This window comes from Ixodes scapularis, unplaced genomic scaffold, assembly GCF_016920785.2.
Source record: "Ixodes scapularis isolate PalLabHiFi unplaced genomic scaffold, ASM1692078v2 PGA_scaffold3__209_contigs__length_174095766, whole genome shotgun sequence".
NCBI classification, from domain to species: Eukaryota; Metazoa; Arthropoda; class Arachnida; order Ixodida; family Ixodidae; genus Ixodes; species Ixodes scapularis.
The window spans coordinates 15,077,518-15,096,689 of NW_024609868.1; the positions used below are offsets into that span (position 1 = coordinate 15,077,518).

The window sequence follows — 19,172 nt, forward strand, 5'->3', positions numbered from 1 at the left end:
CTGTTTAGAGCGCATGCTCAGAACGAGCTCCCATTAATAGCCTGCTAAGACCGGCAATCTTGATGGTGCTAAATGCACGCTCCAAAAGGACTGCGGAAGCTCGCCGTCAGCACGCGCTCAGCAGCAGCGCACACGGATATGGCCGCCAGTGAATACTCCCTATAGTCTTATCTGAGACGCTGTTTGTAGCAAGCCGGCTCAGACACCCACTGAGGCAGAATAACCTCCGCCCTGTATAAACATACATACACCATTTGTGTGTGTGTGTGTGTGCGTGTGTGTGTAGGGGAAAGGGGGGGGGGGCCTCAAGTCTGTCTTGGGCGCCAAATTTTGGACAAGCAATCTTCAAGTGTAATCCGCTCTCCCACCACGAGATCAGACAAGAGCCGCACCCAGGAGTTAACATAACCGTAAAAATTCTTTTCCGATCGAGCTTTCTAGTGGCATCGTATGTAGCTCTACCTATACGCATGATTTGCTTATCTTTATTTTAGCATCGTTTCAGACAGTTCCCGCTTCGTGGCGTGATAAAGTCCACGAGGTGGTACGACCTACGCACCGGCAATCCTCCAGAGGGAAGGAGAGAAAGAAGATGAGCAGCGGGTTGTCTTGAGGCGGCGCCGAGGTGCCAAGGATCCTATCATGGCGCCGTTCCTTCCATGGCCGCTGCACCTTTCGCTCTTGACGATATCTGCGCTGATTGCAGCAGCCTATGTGCAGCCGGACAGCGCAGGTAAGCTCGCGGGCATTCGTCATTGCTGGCTTCGGCCGCAGCCAACATCATCTCAAAAGAATCAAGGCCTGCGCAGTATAATTTTGATGGCGCCTCAGCGAGATCGAGCGAGGTAAAGACTGGACACGAGTAGTCTTTATTCGTTCGGCTGGGCCTCGTGTGCAGTAAACGGGTCGTAGGACGCTCGGCATCTAGACTACATCTATACAGCTGAGAGGCAATTCGCCCGTTGAGGCAGAGGAAACTTCCGACAGTCTAATCATACGTATAACAGAATTACTTTATGCTGAGTTGGCCCCAGCCGACTCTGCTTGCTGAGGTTCCACGGAGGACGACGAGGTTGTTCGCAGGCCTCGAGTAATCCTGGGTAGTGGTGGTTGCCGCAGCCGGCGCCTGCAGGGCCAGCCTCGCTATAACTCACCGCGATGTTGTTCGAGACGTATAGCTGACGAAGAAAAAAAAAACAAAAAACTAAGGATCGTTGAAGCGTCTACGCACGAATCAAATCAGCTTTTTTCGACCCGAAATATTAAGCACCGTTTATCCAAGCAGAGCCAGAAAAAACAAAGGTAGAACGCTACTTTTACGTTGTATTCCACTCTGAAAAACAAAGGAAACCCAGGTTTAATAGGATTTTGAAATTGCGGTTAGTATAGTTTATGCATCCGCAAATCTCCCCAAGCACTTAGACGCTAAGAAAATTACTTTAAGCATACAAAAACTGCCATAAACAACACATCCTAAAAAAAGAAAAACCGCACAAGTTAGAAAACACGGAGGAACGTCTCTGCGGGTGTCTCAAGACGACACTCTGTCGCGTGCTTAAGTCTGATTCAAACTATTGCGACTGCTTAGCACCGGAGAGGCTAAAAAGCAGTTTATAAGACTCCTCTGACAGCTACGACCTGCTGCCGGTTGCGTCGCATCGGTCGTATGAACATGCCTTTTTTTTAAGAAATATGTAACCATGCGTTCCTCGACCACCTCAGTCGTGGCCGAAGCCTCGGCGCTGGAGGCAGCTCCCCTGGCGAGCTACAACTACGCCCCAGCAGCAGAGGCTCCCGAGGCCCAGCAGTCCCAGGCGGCGTACAGCGGCTGGGCCGAACAGTACCGTCACCGTCAGCGGCGCAACGCGCTGAGGAGCCGTCGGCGTCGCATGGACAATCCTCGGTACTACCAGCCCAACGCGGAGTACGGTTCGGACGCCCAGGTGGCCTGGGAGAACTACCGGCAACGCGCCCACGAGAAGAGGGACTCGCCGGCCGAGATTCAGCGGCACGACGGCTACCAGGGGTACGCGGCTTCAATGGAGGCCGACTCGAGCGCGGCCAGGTACAAGAGCAACGACAACCGGAGAGACGTGCAGGTTGGCACTAATTCGTCGTTTGTGTCGGAGTACGGCCAATCGGAACAGTTACGTCCCAGTGCGGTTCCGCGCAATACCACCTAGAAGACAAGGCCATGCTCTTTTCCCCCCGAACGTTGTCACTATGCGGAGCGCAAGTTCGTCTGCTTCTTTTGCGGCGGTTATGGTGACGTCAGAACGTCGAGCTCCAATTGGTTCTGAATAAAGCGTAGTTGATAGACCTCAAGGCAGCTTGCTTTGAGCTCTATCCACTCTCCTTCAATCAGAGCCAATCAGAGCTCGACGTCTTTCTGACATCACCGCAACTCCCGCAAAAGAAGCTGACGACTTGCTCATCGCATTGAATCCAAGCAGCCCCGCCTACAGCGTCTTGCAGCGTCTGACAGCGTCTCACAGCGAGCGCGACGCTAGCACACGCTGACGCTGACAGACGCGTCTGCCACATTGCGGCGATTCTCGTCGAACTTCGACGTGTTTGACGCTTGGGGTGGGTCCGGGGTCTACTAACAATGACGTCATCCGGAGGCATTGTCTTTGATACGGTCACCGCTTTAGTTCAGGTTTGGTAATTTAGGACCAAACCTAAAGAAATAATAAGAACTGCTTGGGTTTGAAGTAAAATTTATGGGGGTAGTGTTTTACATCCCAGTCAACCATCTCGCCTAAAATAAAAATATTTCGACGTGTCAGTGGGTCTTTAACACGTCTAAACCCGGGGTCACACTGCTCATACATCATGCAAAAAAACTGTCTGCGTACACGAATCAACGCAACATCCGTGGTTTGAATGTGCTAAGTTTCTTGAACTCGTTGCCTTGCGGCATTCGAAGCACGAATCTCGTCATGACTTGGGTTCGAATCTGTATTGAGACTATCTTTTGTATGTTGTATAAGAAGTGTAAACCCGGCTTAAGGCCAAACGACAATTTAAGCGTGTCAAAATGGAAGCTTGGGCGGTAGCGCGTACGTCGGAGATGGTGCGAGCGACTCCGAGCTTGGGTAAAAAAAAAAAACGTTCTGTTTAATCTCGCGCAGTCGGGTCGTGTGAACGAGTAACGTCGTTGCCTTTTATCGGCGGTAGCAGACCGATGGACTGCAACGAGTGACCACAACACACAAAAGACTGGGACAACAGGGACCCCCAATGTTGCGTACACTTTGTGCATCTTTCTGTGTGTGTCCTCCTCTTGCCCTAGTCTCTTCAATGCGTTAGCATTAGTACCCGCTTGACAGGGAAATGCTGATGGCGTCCGTCTGTGGACAAACCAGTGGAAAGGGAAGCGCGCCACCCAGAGAGTAGGAGAGCAGTGAATGACAAGGGCGCGAGGGAGTCGACGTCACGGGGCGGAAGCCAATGCACGCGCGGCGCGTGGGAGATGACGTCACTAGGCGGAAGTCAATAAGCGAGCGGCGCGGCGAGGCGAGTGGGAAGTGGCGTCACGGGGTGGAAGCCAATGGAGCGCGCGCGGATGCTAGGGCGAGTCTGAACAAGCAGGTGTGCCGAGCGCGTATGCCTTGGTTTGCACTGCAAAATGAAGTGTGAACGAAGTGCTAGCGTTGGTCCGAATAGGCGACAAAAAAAGACGGATTGTGAGCGAAGGAGACGGGCTGCCGAAACCGGTGAACAGCGAAAGCGCGTCAGGCAGCGGATGCCGCTGTTAAGGGTGCAAGGCGGGCGAACGAGAACCCATAAGGCCGGAAAAAATTAAAGGAAAATTTTTGGTGGATCTTTAGGGAATCCGTTAGCATGACCCTTGGGAAACGCCCTTTGGGAAACGCTAACACTGACCCCATAACGAAGTAAAAAATATACAGCAAAAAGCATAGAAAGCAAAAGAGAAAGCCAAAACAAAGAAGTGAAGGGGTCAACGTTAGCGTAACCCAAAGGGGGACGCTAAGGCACGGCCTACCAAGACACCCTAAGCCTATTCGCGACTCCAGCGACCTATAGGGGGCGCCACCACCAAACAAACATGGCGGCTGAGTCCAGGTCGCGTCGGCTCGGCCGGGCCGCCTGAACACGTGGCGCGTTCAATTTAACAATTTTCTTTTGTTTAATACCCAATTTTATAGGTATTTGAACTGAGACGGTTAAGTGTAGCCGGTGCACGTAAACTTGCAAAGCATGGTTTTGTTTTCCCGGTGTTTTGGTTCTTTTCATGTTAAACTTTCGCTTCGGAGATTTCGTTCAAAACCGAAACTATGGGCTCCAGGGGGACGGTAATATATTAATCAGTTTTGATCGTCTAAGAAAAGCGGCGATGACTACAGAATTTTGCCACCGAGAGTAATGTCCAGCTAACTCGCATGCCTCGACCATGCGACTTTTCTGTCCGCAAAATCGAGCTTTTTTGCGTATCTGCGTTTACGAAACAGCTCCAGTCGTCTGCTCGGTCAACAACACAGGCTGCAGAAAAATTACGAAAATTAAGCAAGCGCTTCTTGAGCAAAGGACCATGTTAACCCGCCGGCGCCCCACTAACCAGCTGATAGTCGTATTTCATTTCGGGTTTTAGTAGCAATCGAGAAGTCATTTTGACGAGCGGGTTATGTATTATATTACGTACTCTGTCCCACTAAAGCGATTTAGTATATTCTTCGGGTTGAAATATGAGCTTAGTTGACTAGCTATTAGGTGAACTTTTGAATAATTTGACAGACAGAGAGATACTACTTAAACTTAGCCAAATGGTTCTAGCCGGCAGCACGGAGACAAACTGAAGAGAGTCTTCATTGGAGATTCACGCAAAACCTCTCTGCATTGAACTTTGCTTCGCATCTTGAACAGAGAAAATGAGTATTTTTTGTGGCTGGTCAACCTGAGCAATGTAGACGCATATTGCTGCTGGCTTTGACGGGGGTATGTACTATAAATATTGGAGGCGCGATAGGTCAAAATGTCGTGACAGCTTCTAACGTTGCGAAACTCGTCCCCCACCTTTTGAAAACAGATAATTTTCTTCATTCATCATTTGCAGCGAGCAGGTTTTCCTGAATCAAATAATTGCGAACCAAGCCCAACTCCTTCAGTGTGGTCCAGAGGTTTTTTCGGCGAAAAGCAGCCAAGATGAATAGCCAACGCACCGACCGGCGTGGGTGGCTCAAACTTGAAGCTAACCGAACACAACCAAACTCAGGAAAAGCAGCTATCGAACCTTCTCATTCACTTGACTGCAACATTGGTGTTCCTTTCAGTAAAACACCTCGTCTGTCGTCCTCAGTCCACTGTTCTACATCCTTATAAAGAAACCACTCATCAGTTACCAAGCAGTCGTCACTTTGAATGTGATTAGAGACAGAAAAGAAATCAAACGTTTTTCCGTGATTCCTCCCCATCCAAGAAATCGAAAGCAGGCGACCGTGTGTTGTGGAGTAAACGGGCTTTCAAACACGTGATGGAAAGTAACAATCTACGGAGGCTTCACCACACTAAAGAACACTCAGGCAAACTTGAGGAATATTCAGACATTCGTCCAATTACATTGTTAGCCACCGCGCCGACAACACATGCCCGCGAAAGCCACCAGAGACGTGGAGGGGCGCGGAGCGACCTGGTCCGGCTGGTTCCCGGTTTTCCCGCTTGGTGGCGTCTCGTTTGGCGGCTTGATGGTTGAGCTTAAATGGTAAAACAAAATGGCTGGGTGGCGTAAGCTACCGCCCGATCCAAAGGGCTCAGCCGTATTCATCTATCCATCATCCATCCATGATAGCTGTTGGATATAACGTACTAAGTAGCTAAAATGCGTATCAAAGACTAAAACAAAATTACTGAGGTTTTGCAGCCGGGCCGAAAAGACCTTGATTGTCTTAATGTATTCTTTCATGAGTACATTAGCTATTTTAGTAAGTTGTATCGTCGACTATCAAGCAGCTCGTATAAGTTGGTATCGCCAGCTCGACATCAGTGGACAAAACGACGAAATGTAGTTTTGGGGAGTTACATATGGGACAAACGGGAGTACCCGTGTACACCCCCTTTTTCTTAGAGTGTACTATGTCCGCACTCTAAGACATCGGCAGCAAATACTCTCCCGTAAAGCGCTTGGATCGGGAACCAATCGTTGCAATCTACGGAGCAAGTTGAGCGAATGACGAGTCTGTGAAACGTCATGCTTCATGCCACAACGCAAACGTTTTTTTTAGGTAAACAATTAAACATGTTATTTGTTTTGTCATTCGTCGAGCTCCCTACGCATATAACAGCGATTGACTCTCCTAAAAGCTTTGCGGTAAAGTAGTCGCTCCAGGTTTCTCAGGGTGCGACCTCACCGAACGACGAAATGTGCCCAGGCGGAGCAGGCGTACGCTGCTCAAGGAGGCTACGACGACCGTTCCGCGTACAAGAGGTACCAGAAGCAGCGAAGAGCAGCGGTTCCGGAGCCGGCGGCCGTGCCCTCGCAGAAGAGGCGCTCCAACTGGGCCGCCTGGCCGTCCGACTACGGGGAACCCCAGGAGCCCCAGGAGGTCCAGCAGCAGCCCTGGAACGGCCGCTACCCGCAGTACGAGTACGGCGACGACAGGGGCCAGCGGGAAGAGGCCACGGTTGCCGCCCAGCAGCCCAACTACGCCAACGACGTGGCCGGTCAGGACGGCGGCGTCGAGCAGGCGGGAGACAACGAACTCGCTTATAAAAAGAAGTGATGAGTCGATAAAGCGCTCGGGCTACGTTTTTGGTCACTCTGGATGCACCTGTTTCCTGGTTGTCGTTTGTTCCCGGAAAATGCTCACGCGCCCTTCTATAGAGACCCACGCGGATGGTCAATCACAGCGACCAACGCGGGGCCCAGCTAATGAATGCGAAAGCAACCATATTGCCCATAAATTTGTGTTTTCTTACTATATTATGCAACAGAAGAACTAGAAGAGAGCAACCACCCTTTTCCACCACACCTTCATAGGCACGCGCATGCACACGCGTGCGCGAACATCCGCATTCACGCACGCACGCACAAGCACGCACTGACGCACACAAACGCTCCGTCTGAAGGCCTAACCACATGGACGCGCATGGCCTGCGTCAACATGACCTCACGTCGGCGCGCGTCGGTTCGTGCCTGATCTGTCCCAGCGTCCCGACCAGATCTTGGCTTCGACCCGCGCGCCGAAATCTCCGTGACCTCGAGCGACGCGCGCCGACGTCGACGCGGGCGAAGCGCGTGGAAAAAAAAAATTGAAATAAGTTTACAAATTTCTGTAATGCGAGTGAAACTAGTGCGCAGCTCTTGAGGAGGAGAAGGGGACGGTCCATATTCTCCCCTCCTCCTCTTCTCCTTCTCAATTTCCCTTTTTTTCCCTCCTCCTCCTCCTTCCCTCCTCCTCGTGCCCGTGACACGAAGCCGTAACGTCATTTTCCCCGCTAAATTTAGCGGGGAAACTGAATTGGTGTTGAGGTCACGTGACGAAAATTTCTCCGCTAACTATAGCGGGGAAACGCCCCACAAGGCAAAGTGCGCGGTTACGGCTATGCCGACGCCGATGCCGACGCCCCTCAACGCGGGAACGGGCGCCTAAGAGTTGCTCTCTAAAAAAAAAACAAAAAAAAAAACGCCCCGTGTGGTTGGTCATTAGCGTTTTCTGCGCCGAGGAGCATTTTGGGCATTATAAAGCCTCCTTTTTTTCTTGCGCAAATACTGAAGAGCAAGAAAGGCGCTGATGGACGCTCCTCCCTTTCTGTGATGTCAGAAAAATGGTGCGTTCGTACTGAGCAGTTTTAATAACACCATTTTCCTATGGGAATTCTGGAGCGAACGGGTAGTTCATAAGAGAAATGTCAATAGAGATCGATATGGAAACCATTCAAAAGTTAAACACTGGAATGAAATCGCTGAACTGTACCTTCGGAAAAGCCTTTAGCTATATAGATACTATAGACGTTTTACACACGCGCCAGATTACAGCCACCATCGCTGACCTCCTGTTATCTTACAAAGATGCCGAGCCACTGAAATGGGCATTGCCTAACCTCCACAAAGGCCATTGCTGGGGAAAAGTAAAACAATGAAATCTAAAATCGCAATAATCTGGCCTGCTACGGTAAAGATAAAGTGAAGTGTACGAAATACGAGGAAACAAAAATTGAAGGTCGGTTATGGCGGCGCCCATGCAGAGCTGCCTAAGTCCAGACGCTTAAGTCCAGACGCAGCCGATGCTACATGCGCGAGTATGTGGTTTTGAACAGGGCTTCGGGCGTGCTTGGCAGGGACGGTAAAAACCCGGAGCTCGCTCTTGTAGCTTCTGCTACGCTTACACTTAGAATAAAACGGAGTGCAGTGTACGCCCAACAAATGCCCGAAGAAAAACAAAACAATACAAAAAACAAACAGGAAAATGCATACCTTTCCATGCCGCGAGCATCGCTAGTAATCTCCTGTCGCACGCCATACTCCAAGCTCCCCTCAATAAGAAGCCTCGTCGTTTTGTCGTCACTTCTTTTCGTCATGAAATCAGTAATTATAATGGCCCCAATAAGCAAGCAACTCAACTAAAACTATACGGAGAGAAACTGAGGGAGAGGAGGAGACGAGGGCGCGCGCTGCCGTCAGAGCGTCGAGCTGTGAGCTGAAGGATAGTGGGTAGAGATGACGTAGTTGTCCTTTGCGTCTGGTCTGCCCATTGTCCTTCCAATCAGAGCTCTGCGCTCCGACGACACCGCATGCTCTCAACTCCTCCTCTTTTGCAGTTTTTCCCCGTATATGATGCCTGGAACGCGTGTCCATAACGGTGCGTTTTCCGCGTCGTCTAAAGCGGTTGCTCGATTTCCGCTCGATGACGTCAAAGAAGTGGCATGCTGCAGTTGTCTGCCTCGATCCTCAGAGGCGGAGGTGGGTGCGGCAGACGCCTGTTAGTCGCCGGAAACCAAAGTTCGCACGGAATGGGACGCTGTGAAGACAGCGACGCTTGCTTCCGCTCGCCTTTTTCGCCAGCGCTTCTACGACCGTCCGCGAGGATCGCGACGTCCGACAGCGCGGCACGTCAGCTACTGTGACGCAGTTTGTTGCCAATGGACCTTTCTGGAAAGTGGCGCGCGCTCTCAAGCGGCGCGTGTGAAGCATTCTGGGAGCAGTGAGGATCGCTGCTCCGTCGTCTGCTGCTACCGCCGATACCGCCTGCGAGAACCACGTTGCCTACGTTCGCGTTGCGTTCCTGTGTACAGCAGACGGCAATCGTGTACAGCAGACGGCAATCGTTGCAGCGCACCGTGCTGCGCTGCGTTGTCCACGTGAGGTGAAAAACTCTCAATCACAGCTCGTCTGTCCACTGACCTTTGTTTGAATGGGTCATCGTTCTTGATGGGCCACCGTTGTTTTTTTAATGGGTCGTGGCGCGTGGGCCATGCGCTAGAAACGCGAAGTATCACTCACGCATCCAATGTTTTTTTTTTTTTTTTTTGCTACGGGAATTAGTTGAGCTAGTTGGTGCATTTCATTTTCTGTCGCCAATAATAATAATATTAAAGAAACTTTCAGCCTTTCCACTCTGGTGAAGAAGGAAGAGCAACGGAGCTGTAGCTTTTGTTCTCGGCGGTGGCTTTCCAGGTAAGCGATCTGCACTTCTTTCGCAAGGGAACCTGAAGCGTTCGACGCACGCGGCGGTTGCGGACCCATACGCGCTGCTGTTTACTTCGCCGCTCCTTTCTAAACCAGTCCCCTTTCCCCGAAGAAAGGGCACGCGGCCGACGCATCGTGACTCCAAACCGAAACTGATAAGAGCGTAGCAAACAGCGCGCGAAACACACGAGGACGAAGAAGAAACAGCGCGCAAAACAGACGAGGACGAAGAGTGTTTTTTGCGCTGTGTCCTACGATAAATTCACACCAACTCGCCCAACCATCCATTGCTCTATGATAGCTAGAAAGGTTGCCGCCATCTATGAGCAACGGCGGTAACCAGGCTGGTTGCCTGGTTGCCGCCGTCGCTTATAGATATTGGTAGCTGTCCAGAGGTTCGTGTAAGTTTGTGTCGATATTTCTTTGGTACCGGACACGATCCTGGGGAACCTAACCCTTAACAGCTCCGCTGTAAAAAAAAAAAAAAAAACGCAGCTTGTTTTAGCTACGTTTTAAAAGAACGTTAGCTCGCCTGGATGCATAAATGGATGAAGAATGGTGCTGCAGCCCGGGCGGTGGCGTGCGCAAAAGCTCGACTAGGCTAGACTTGGCTTGGCTAAAGGGCGCCACACCTTCACGCTTCCATAATGCCCAGGAGAGCTCAGTCGTGGCGCTGGCGTTTCCGGAAAGGTACATTCGGGAGCACCCTCGATGCATCGGCGGGATAGGAGGGGAAACCCGCCAGTCGACGACGCGTTCCAGGCACCTTACTACGGAATTAAACTACGCACTCGTGCCATTTAATCGATGAAAGTTACAGTTAGCGAACCAGCACTGCAGCACCACGCTTGCGAACGCTGCACGTCACTTTGCAACAGTGTACGGAAGCGCACATCTCCAGGCTGTTTTACTAACAAACGTCGTTGACGTCAAAAAAAAAAAGAATGCATATATATATATATATATATATATATATATATATATATATATATATATATATATATATATATATATATATATATATATATATATATATATATATAAGGGTTGGCCGAAGGCGTGGAGTACACAAAGTTGAAAATCCCAAGTCAGAGAAACAAAAACACGGAAGGTTTATTTCAACGTTTCGGCAAGAGTCTTGCCTTCATCAGGAATGTATGTATATATATATATATATATATATATATATATATATATATTGTAGCGAAGAAGACGACAAGCCTGGAGACCAGAAAGAAGAACGACGATCGCGCGCGTCTTTTATAAAATCTGACCCGTATCAGTGCCTTCAGTTACACCACTTGTCTCGCTATTCTTCTTCGCTTCACTTGGTGGAGGTGCGGGCCTTTCTCCATCACCGCGGCATCAAGTCTGGAGCTGAGAAGCCGTATTCTCACATTGAAAGCAGCGATGACACCCCCTACTCCAGTACGAGTTCCGCAATGACCTCAACGGCAATCCAAGCAGACATCCGATCCCAGTCGGCACTCACCACTCGCCAACGTGAGCCTCATATTTTCTCCGGTATTGGTGACGCTGACGTCGACGACTGGATTGACGCCTACGATCGCGCCAGTCGTTACAGTCACTGGAACGATGCCACTAAATTGACTACTGCCATTTTCTACCTGTTCGACGTCGCAAAACTCTGGTTCCATAACCATGAACAAGACTTTCAAAGCTGGAAAATGTTGGCCAACCGCCTTAGGGAAGTGTTTGGAAGACCTGCGATGCGACAGATTACAGCAGACCGAAAGCTTGCTTCGCGCGCTCAACAGCCAACTGAATCTTTTACATCCTATATTCAGGACGTGCTGGATCTTTGCCGTCGAGTAGACATAAACATGCCGGAACACGAAAAGGTGCGTCATCTCTTGAAAGGAGTCGCCGAGGACGTTTTTCAAGTCATACTCGTGCATAATCCGACAACCGTGAAGAAGATTGTAGAAATATGCCAGCAGTTCCACGAACTCAAAACCCAGCGCTTGTCTGTTGCCGCCGCAGTCCAACGTCTCCCTGAGTTGAGCAGCATATCCGCCCCACCAGTATGCCCAGACGTCAATAGCGCCAGTTTGCGCGAATTGATTTAGCAAATTGTTCGAGAGGAGATGTCTCGAGCTCTCCACCCGACACTAACATCACCTACATCAACAGAGTCTGCACTGCGGTCACTCGTCCAAACCGAGCTGGCTTCTTCTATTCCGTCGCAGGTTCCATTGCCGCTGCAAACCATGCGGCCGACCTATGCAGAAATAGCTGCACCAACATTTACCCCCCACTACCCTGCGGGCGGCATGCCATTTGTTCAACCGTTTGGCTACTCCCAGCCACGCATGCAGCCTGCTCAACAACTGATCAATAGCCGCCCTGTATGCTATTATTGTGGAATACCGGGTCATGTTTTCTGCGTGTGCCGTCGTCGCCAAGCTGACGAGTCGTCTGCAAGCTTCAGACAAACTGCTGCTGGGAACTCTGCCCTTCACTACCAGGCTTCTCAGTACGGCCGATCGTCATCCCCAGCGTCAAGGTTCACTGGAAGTTCGGCAAGCCTACCACGTCGACAGTCGCCTTCACCACAGCGCCCGCGATCGACTTCGCCTATGCTACGAGCAGAGCCCACTCCTCGAGCACAAGGGGAAAACTTATAACCGCAGCTTCTGAGGCACCAGCTGCGACTTCATCACACCACTCAAGTCCTCATACATCCCCTTCAAATATCGTCCTAGTTCAAATTCAAGGTCAGAATGTTTAAGCTTTAGTTGATGCGGGTGCTGCGATTTCAGTCATGCATTTGGATATTTGTCGTCGTCTCAAGAAAGTCGTCACACCGTATCAAGGTAACCTCAGAACTGCAGGATCCCACCTACTCAAACCCGTTTGGGGTTTGCACCGCTCGTATTTTTTTACAAGGTGCGTTGCACTTAGTTCAGTTTGCCGTACTCTCATCATGCACGCATGACATAATTCTCGGCTGGGATTTTCTTTCTACTACTGATGCAATTATTTTTTTGCGGGAGCGCACAGCTTTCTCTTCACGAACTGCCTGGACCCGTGGAAGATGCCACTCTACAAGACAACAAACTCCGCTCATTACAAGAAATTATAATTACGCCTCAAAGTTCATCGTTAGTTCCCACTACGTGCTCTTCACTGCCACCAGGAAACTATTCCATCGCGCCCACAGTTAACTTATTGACAAAAAAATGAAAGCCGTTTACAACTCCCTGTAACGCCGAATTAGAGCGCAGCTCTTGAGGAGGAGGAGGGAAGGGTACTGGGGGGTGGGTCAAGTGACCTCGGGGGTCACGTGACCTTGTGGGTCACGTGACCTTGTGGGAGTCACGTGACCTTGGGGCGTCACGTGACGTCGGGGGGTCACGTGACCATGGGCCACGTGACGATACCGATGACGTCATCACTAGCGTCACTGATGACGCCATCAGTGATGATGATGACGATGCGGATGCCGGTGACGTCATCAGTGACGTCACTAATGACGTCATCAGTGACGATGACGATGCGGATGCCGGTGACGTCATCAGTGACGTCACTGACGACGTCATCAGTGCCTATGACGTCAACGGGGGGTCACGTGACCTCGGGGGGTATCCCCAGGTCACGTGACCCCAGGGGGGGTCACGACCTGGGTAACCATCGTGACCCTCGTGAGGGTAACCCTAGTAACCCTTGTGAGGGCAACTCTCGTGACCCTCGTGAGGGTAACTCTCGTGACCCTCGTAAGGGTAACTCTCATAACCCTCGTGACCCTCGTGAGGGTAACTAACCCTCGTAACCCTCGTGAGGGTTACGAGGGTGAGTAACCCTCGTGAGGGTAACTCTCATAACCCTCGTGACCCTCGTGAGGGTAACCCTCGTGAAGGTTACCTCACGAGGGTGAGTAACCCTCGTGAGGGTAACTCTCATAACCCTCGTGACCCTCGTGAGGGTAACTCTCGTGACCCTCGTAAGGGTAACTCTCATAACCCTCGTGACCCTCGTGAGGGTAACTAACCCTCGTAACCCTCGTGAGGGTTACGAGGGTGAGTAACCCTCGTGAGGGTAACTCTCATAACCCTCGTGACCCTCGTGAGGGTAACCCTCGTGAAGGTTACCCTCACGAGGGTTACTAACCCTCGTAACCCTCAAAAGGGTTACCTTCACGAGGGTTACCCTCACGAGGGTTACTAACCCTCGTAACCCTCGTGAGGGTTACAAGGGTAAGTAACCCTCGTGAGGGTAACCCTCGTGAAGGTAACCCTTTTGAGGGTAACTAACCCTCGTAACCCTCGTGAGGGTTACGAGGGTAAGTAACCCTCGTGGCCCTCGTGATCCTCGTGAGGGTAACCCTCATGAGATTAACCCTCGTAACCCTCGTAACCCTCACGAGGGTTACGAGGGTTGCGGTTACGCCGACGCCGACGGCGACGGCGACGCCGACGCCGACGGCGACGCCGCTCAAGCCGGGAACGGGCCCCTAAGAGCTGCGCTCTAAAAAGGTTTGCTGGTTCCCCATGACCTCGCCAATATTGGTCTCTTGCCAACGTTCATCATCGTAATTAACGTTACGTCAGAGGCTGTACTGATCTCGGAGCAGACCGTTCTGGCCACTGTCACATTAGCGACTGACATTAATACAGTTTCCCTCGACGACCCGTTCAATATTCAGACCAACGCACTCTCAACAGACTACACCGAAGAAAATGATGAATCCGGGCGGCTTTCCTCTACCATCGATAGGAATCGTACCGATATTCAAAGGCAAAAAATGAGAACTCTCCTAGACTTGTACAAAGACGTTTTAGAGCGCAGCTCTTAGGGGCCCGTTTTCGGCTTGAGCGGCGTCGGCGTCGGCGTCGCCGTCGGCGTCGCCGTCGCCGTCGGCGTAACTGCGAGGTCACGTGACCCCCCGAGGTCACGTGACCCACCCAGGTCACGTGACCCCCCGAGGTCACGTGACCCCCTAGGTCACGTGACCCCCGAGGTCACGTGACCCCCTTAGGTCACGTGACCCCCAGAAGTTACGCGACCCCCAGAAGTCACGTGACCCCCAGAAGTCACGTGACCCCCTGAAGTCACGTGACCCCCTTAGGTCACGTGATCTCCTTAGGTCACGTGACCCCCTGAGGTCACCTGACCCCTTGAGGTCACGTGACCCCCAGAAGTCACGTGACCGCCTTGAGGTCACGTGACCCCCTGAAGTCACGTGACTTATGGGATCACGTGACCCTTCAGGTCACGTGACCCCCGAGGCCACGTGACCCCCAAAGGTCACGTGAGCCCCTGAGGTCACGTGACCCCATGAGGTCACGTGACCTCAGGGGGTCACGTGACCTGAAGGGTCACATGACCTTAGGGGGTCACGTGATCCCCAGAAGTCACGTGACTTCAGGGGGTCACGTGACCTCAAGGGGTCAGGTGATCTCAGGGGGTCACGTGACCTCAGGGGGTCACGTGACCTCAAGGGGGTCACGTGACCTCAAGGGGGTCACGTGACTTCTGCGGGTCACGTGGCTTAAGGGGGTCACGTGACCCCCGGAGGTCACGTGACCCCCTGAGGTCACGTGACCTCAAGGAGTCACCTATCCCTCAGTACGCTTCCATCTTCCTCCTCAAGAGCTGCGCTCTAACCGGCGTTACAGGGAATTGTAAACGGCTTTCATTTTTTGACTTACATGAAACACCTTTGGGCGCCGCTTCAACCGGTCAACATTCCATCGACACGCAAGGCCAAGCTCCTATTCGTCAACGACCCTACAGGGTTTCAATGAAAGAAAGGCAACTCATAGAACAACAAGTCGCAGAGATGCTACAACGAGGAGTAATCAGAGTTTTCAAGTCCTTGATCCTCTCCTGTTGTCCTAGTAAAGAAAAAAAAAAAACGGCGGCATTCGCTTTTGTGTAGATCACCGACGACTCAACAGGATAACCACCAAAGATGTATATCCATTGCCACGCATTGACAATGCCCTCGACTGCCTTCAGGGCGCTGAATTTTTTACCTCCCTGGATTTACAATCCGGATATTGGCAAGTCCCAATGAAAGAAACCGATAAACCTAAAACGGCCTTTATCACACCAGACGGCCTCTATGAATTTAACGTGGTGCCATTTGGACTTTGTAATGCTCCGGCCACGTTTGAAAGGCTGATGGACACTGTTCTCAGAGGTCTGAAGTGGCAAATCTGCCTTTGCTATCTAGACGACATTGTCATTTTTGCACCGACGTTTGAAAAACATCTCGAACGTGTGGCCACTGTTCTATCGTGTATTGCAAACGCAAATTTGAAACTGAACACCAAGAAGTGCCATTTTGCGACAAAAGAAATTGGAGTTCTCGGACATGTAGTATCGCAGGAAGGTGTCCGACTTGATCCTGACAAAATTAGAGCAGTCGCAGAATTTCCCATCCCAACTACAGCTAAACAACTTCGCAGCTTTTTGGGTCTTTGCTCCTATTTTCGCCGATTTGTCCAAGGATTCGCAACGATCGCCGCCCCCTTACACGCCTTACATGATACAACCAAGCCTTTTCATTGGTCTCCAGAATGCCAGTCTGCCTTCAATCAGCTAACTGCTCTCCTGACGGGCGATCCGATTTTATGCCACTTTGACCCCTCACTTCCTACAGAGATCCATATAGACGCCAGCGGGTATGGACTCGGCGCAGTCCTAATACAACGCGAACCACCCCTACCCGAGAGAGTTGTGGCATACGCCAGTCGCACCCTGTCAAAGTGTGAACGTAATTACTCTACAACCGAAAAAGAATGCTTAGCTATTATCTGGGCTATTTCTAAGTTTTGACCATACCTTTACGGACGCCATTTTAGTGTCATCACAGGTCACCACGCTCTCTGTTGGTTAACGTCGTTGAAAGACGTCTCGGGGCGTTTGGGACGTTGGGCTCTTCGCCTCCAGGAGTACAACTTCTCCGTCACTTATAGGTCCGGACGCAAGCATCAAGATGCTGACGGCCTCTCACAAACCCTTTGCCAACGATTGCTCCTGACGGGGACGAAGATCCGATTACACTCGCTGCTCTCTCTCTGGATGCTGTGGCACAAAACCAGCTCCAAGACCCCTACACCCAGACCCTGGTGCAACATATTACAGGCCTTGCTATCTCCAACAACCGCAAGTTCTGCAAACGAGCACGGCATTTTTCTGTCCGAGATGGTCTCTTGTTTCGTCGTAACTATTCAGCAGACGGTCAGCGATGGTTGTTAGTAGTGCCACGACAGCTTCGCTCCGAGCTGCTACAGTGCCTCCATAACGACCCAACGTCGGGACATTTCGGGGTCTTGAAGACATATAATCGTTTACGTGGCCGATATTACTTGCCCGGCATGTGTCGCTTTGTGCAAAAATATGTCAGCTCCTGCTTATTGTGCCAACAACGAAAAAAAACCACCTCAGAGTCCGCCGGGTTTGCTCCAACCCATACCTTGTCCCGACAAGCCATTCGAACGAGTCGGAATCGATCTGTATGGCCCTCTACCAAAATTATCTGAGGGAAACCGTTGGGTGGTCGTCGCAATTGACCATCTGACGCGATACGCCGAGACTGCCGCCCTGCCCACCGCAGGTTCTCATGAAGTTGCACGCTTTCTCTTAAACAATATTATACTGCGTCACGGCTCGCCTCAAGAACTACTGAGTGATCGAGGAACAGTTTTTTTATCACAACTCATCGAAGACATTTTGAGAGAATGCAATGTTATTCATCTTCGCACGTCTTCATATCATCCCCAAACATATGGACTTACGGAGCGTCTTAATCGTACCCTTTCTGACATGCTTTCGATGTATGTCTCTCAGGATCAAGATAACTGGGATCGAATTCTCCCATACATTACTTTCGCTTATAACACCGCTACTCAAGCTACGACAGGCTTCTCACCTTTCATGCTCACGTATACCCGCGAAGTATCATGTACGCTGATACGGCTGGCACTGATACGGGTCAGATTTTATAAAAGACGCGCGCGATCGTCGTTCTTCTTTCTGGTCTCCAGGCTTGTCGTCTTCTTCGCTACAATATATATATATATATCTGAAGCCAAACTACAGCTCTGGGGTTGTTATATAAGCCAGACTCAACTACACACACAGAAAAAAAAAAAAAAAAACCTACAGCTCACAAGTAAACAGACAGAAAAATGCGCAGTACGGAGCATAAAAGAACCAGATCAGTTATTAGATAACTACTGCTTCGCAAACACAACCAGTTTTGAAAGAAGCTCCGAGAAGCCATTCCGGAGGCTCCCTCTCGGGGACTTCTCGGAGCAATCGAAAAAACGAATTTTGTTTTTCTTTCGCTAAAGATGTTGGTGAAGAGACGACTGGCCGAAGCAAGCAAAGCAACCGCTAAACGCGAGAAGTGCATAGCATGACGTGTCTTTACGTGTTGTCGGAACACGTCTGGTATCCATTTAATCCCCGCACCGGGCAAGGAGGGCGCTGCCGCGGAAACCTGACGGGGAACTTGCAATATTGAGATGCATCCGTACTCCCAAACGGTGAGATTCAACATACACTCTAAAAATGGTCACGCAGAGCAAGCATGACGCAAAGCGATTTTTCGCACGCTTGTAAAAAAAAAAAAGAAAAAAAAGGGGGGAAACATTTGTAATGTTAGTTAAAGCGTCGTTGCAATCCTTTTACTCATTAAATACTGCGTAAAATTACGTTTATAACTTACAAACCACGGAGTTCGATTTTTATTTTTTTTCCTCCACGCAATGGCAGTGGCTCCAACACTTTAGGTCCACTGAGCAGCTTGGGACGTCGCACTGCGCATGCGCAGAACTTCTGCGCAGGCTCTGCACGACCTGCTGAGGCTCCGTATTGTAAATATTTCGAATATTTGAGAAAAAAGAATATTGAAATCGCTGCTGTCGATACGCTGATTCTCGATGAAATGCGCTAGTATTTAGCGCAGGAGTTTGTTGTCTTCGGTGAGCCAGTCTGTTCTCCCGGGCGTCGGCGATTTCGGATGTGGAAACCACAGATATTATTAGAGTACGCGTCCAAACAGCGGGGTGACATTGGAAGCGTGCGAGTAGACTTCCCGTCTTGCGTAGTAGGGGAAGTGAACGTAGCGAGCGAACGGACGGATCGAAAGAGCACGGCGGGGAACCGCACCGCGGCCTCGCGAAACAAAGTCCAAGGCCCAGTCCTGTCCAAATAAAAAAAAACCAAAGACGGCTGCATGTGCGTCAACGCTGCGACGATCACGGAGCCTCCGTTAATCTTCCTTTTGAAACGGCACCTTTTATCAGTGCTATCGCGGAATGAAATTCATGACCTACTGATGTCCAGTACATAGCAAGAACTTCGGCGATTTCTTTTGGAGTCGCTCGTCCGTCGGCGATGAACTGTGCGAATAGGCTTAGCGTTGAGCAGATCGCAGCGTTGACGCACATTCCAAGCGGCGAACATTTCACCGTGCACTCCTTCAGCTGCACGGCGATCTGATTCGACCGCCGTAGTTCCCGGAAAGAATTGCCGAGCTGAACACCACGCA

At 50.8% G+C, this 19,172-nt stretch overlaps 1 protein-coding gene across 1 annotated transcript; it reads left to right on the top strand.

The window, feature by feature from the left end:
- The first annotated feature begins 352 nt into the window (after window positions 1-352).
- Window positions 353-6,740, top strand: LOC8038879. Its single transcript, XM_042292576.1, has 3 exons — window positions 353-733; window positions 1,723-2,099; window positions 6,390-6,740. The coding sequence occupies exons 1-3, from the start codon at window positions 643-645 to the stop codon at window positions 6,738-6,740; spliced, it is 819 nt and encodes a 272-aa protein (XP_042148510.1). The 5' UTR covers window positions 353-642.
- Window positions 6,741-19,172: the final 12,432 nt, after the last annotated feature.